Source organism: Eublepharis macularius, chromosome 17 (assembly GCF_028583425.1).
Source record: "Eublepharis macularius isolate TG4126 chromosome 17, MPM_Emac_v1.0, whole genome shotgun sequence".
Taxonomy (NCBI): Eukaryota; Metazoa; Chordata; class Lepidosauria; order Squamata; family Eublepharidae; genus Eublepharis; species Eublepharis macularius.
In genome coordinates, this window is record NC_072806.1 from 27,639,824 (window position 1) to 27,642,158 (window position 2,335).

Sequence of the window (2,335 nt, forward strand, 5' to 3'; positions counted from 1 at the left end):
GGCAGGAGAGAGAAATCCCGGATGCAGCAGTATGGCAGAGGGGGGCTCGGGACCACGCTCTTTGCGCTTGCTCTGTCTCCATGGTTACCGCCAGGACGCGACGAGCTTTCGAGCACGCAGCGGGGCCCTGCGGAAAGCCTTGCGCGGGCGCGCCGAGCTGCTGACCGTGGATGCGCCTCACGTGGTAGCCGCGCGAGCAGGTGGGCGTTGGGGCCCTTGTGACCTCCTGTGCGCAGCGCCCAAGTACCATTGAGCATGTGCAAAGGGCCTGAGGAGAGTAGGCGACGTTTGCTGGGTCGGCAGAGGTATAAGGTTGCCGGTCTCCAGGTGGGGGCTGGAGATGTTAATTTTCAGACAACAGAGATCAGTCAGTTCCCCTGGAGAAAATGGTAGTCTCAAACCTTGCCCTCTCGAGGCTTCATTCCCCAAATCTCCAGGAATTTCCCAACCTGGAGCTGGCAACTCTAGTAGGGTAGCCTTGCATGTGACCCGAGTTCAGTCCAGGGGTGTGAAACTGTGAAAGAAGGTTGGTGAAGCGGTTGGAGCCCTAGGAAGTGCTAATGCTAGAAGTGCTACAGGGTTATAGCAAAGTAGTGAAGTGGTTGGGATGCAAATCAGCACTCTGCTGGCTCAACTCCCACTACAGCCATGAGTTCAGCAGGTGGCCTTGGGCAAGCCATTCCTCTCTGCCCCAGCTCCCCAGCCATACTGTGGGGATAATTATAAACTGACTTTGTTCACTGCTCTGAGTGGAGCACTAATCTGTCTAGAAGACTGGTGTGTAAGTGAAATTATTGTTATAGATCCATTCCAAGACTTGCCCTTGTTATTCTTCTGGATACGCAAGGGAGGGCTGACTTGACTGTAGAACTCTACAGTCTTGGTTAATAGAACTGTACTGAGACTTTAGAACTCTCAAAATGCATTCCAGGGTAAGCTTCCCTGAGAAAGTGCTGACTTGGTCAGATGTATAGGAAATTGTGTATAAAATGGCTTACCCATTTTAGTATATAATTTCCTTGTGAATGGTTTTTTTATAGCTATTTCTTGATCCAACTTTTCTTTAAAACATGGGGACCTTCCTTGAACCCTCTTGGCAAGGTAGCTTATAAATGTATACAGAAAAGGCAGTAGAATGGAAGGGGGGAATAAATGCTTTGAGGAACCAGACATAGCCTGTTCCCCTTACTGGTGGCATCTCTAACCCCTGGGTTTTCCCATTCTCCATTGCAGTGGAGGCCAGCCTGTTGGAACCAACAGAAGGCAACGGTCGCAGCTGGTGGTTTTCCAGCCCCCAGGAGAGGACATTCAGCGCTTTAGAGGAAGCCTCATCTTGCAAAGGTCTGGAAGAATCATTGAAGGCTGTGGCAGAGGCATTTGCAGAATACGGCCCCATTGATGGGCTGCTGGGCTTTAGCCAGGGGGCAGCGCTGACTGCCATTGTTTGCGCCCTGAAGCAACGTGGAGATCCCCGCTTCCAGTTTGACTTTGCCATCCTATTTGCTGGTTTCAAGAGTCAGGCCCTTGATCACCAGATCTATTATCAGGAACCCATCCAGGTGCCCAGCCTGCATGTCCTGGGAGAGACTGACCGTGTCATCTCCGCTGAGATGAGCCAGGAACTTTCCTCCAAGTTTACTGAACCTTTATTTCTGACTCATCCAGGGGGGCACTTCATCCCTGCATCTGCAGCCCAGAAGAAAACCTACCTGGAATTCCTGGATCGTTTTGGGAAGTAACTAACTGGAGCGCAAGGTTTGGTTGTTTGATCCTCTTATTTCCTTGTGCAGAGGCCAGAAGGAGACAGAAATGTGTAGACAGAGGGGAGCAACACCGATCTCAGTAGGGTAAACATTACTAGTTCTGCACTGGACTGTGGGTCCTTGACCAGTCAACAGTTGGGCTTGGTGTGACTCGACTATGTGTCAGACGGGAATCTTAAGAGCGCTGCTGCTGTCCATCTTTTTCCTGGACTGTGCTAATGAACCCGAAAGGCATTGCATTAAAACAATTGTCTGTGGAATCAGTAAATGTGGTCCCAGTTTTTGAAATCATATTCTATGTTAACAGGACCCCTGTAGCTAATTTATTCGTTCATTTATGGTCCATCTTTCTTGTTCAGGCTCAAGCCAAAGTACAGATTAATCAATGCAACAAAACAGTGAATAAAACTGGATTGTTAGAAAACTGCACACCACAAGCAGTATAGTACATACAATAAAACAGGGCGGTGTTTTTTTAATTAGATTTTCCAAAATATAACAAAGCACATATAACATAACCTGTTTTGTACTTCCAACTATAGAAGGAAACAAGAGGTATTATAATTCCTAAA

At 48.4% G+C, this 2,335-nt stretch overlaps 1 protein-coding gene across 1 annotated transcript; it reads left to right on the forward strand.

Moving 5' to 3' along the window:
* Nucleotides 1–2,043, forward strand: OVCA2 (OVCA2 serine hydrolase domain containing). The gene is made up of 2 exons (XM_055001707.1): nucleotides 1–200; nucleotides 1,234–2,043. The coding sequence occupies exons 1-2, from the start codon at nucleotides 32–34 to the stop codon at nucleotides 1,737–1,739; spliced, it is 675 nt and encodes a 224-aa protein (XP_054857682.1). The 5' UTR covers nucleotides 1–31; the 3' UTR covers nucleotides 1,740–2,043.
* Nucleotides 2,044–2,335: the final 292 nt, after the last annotated feature.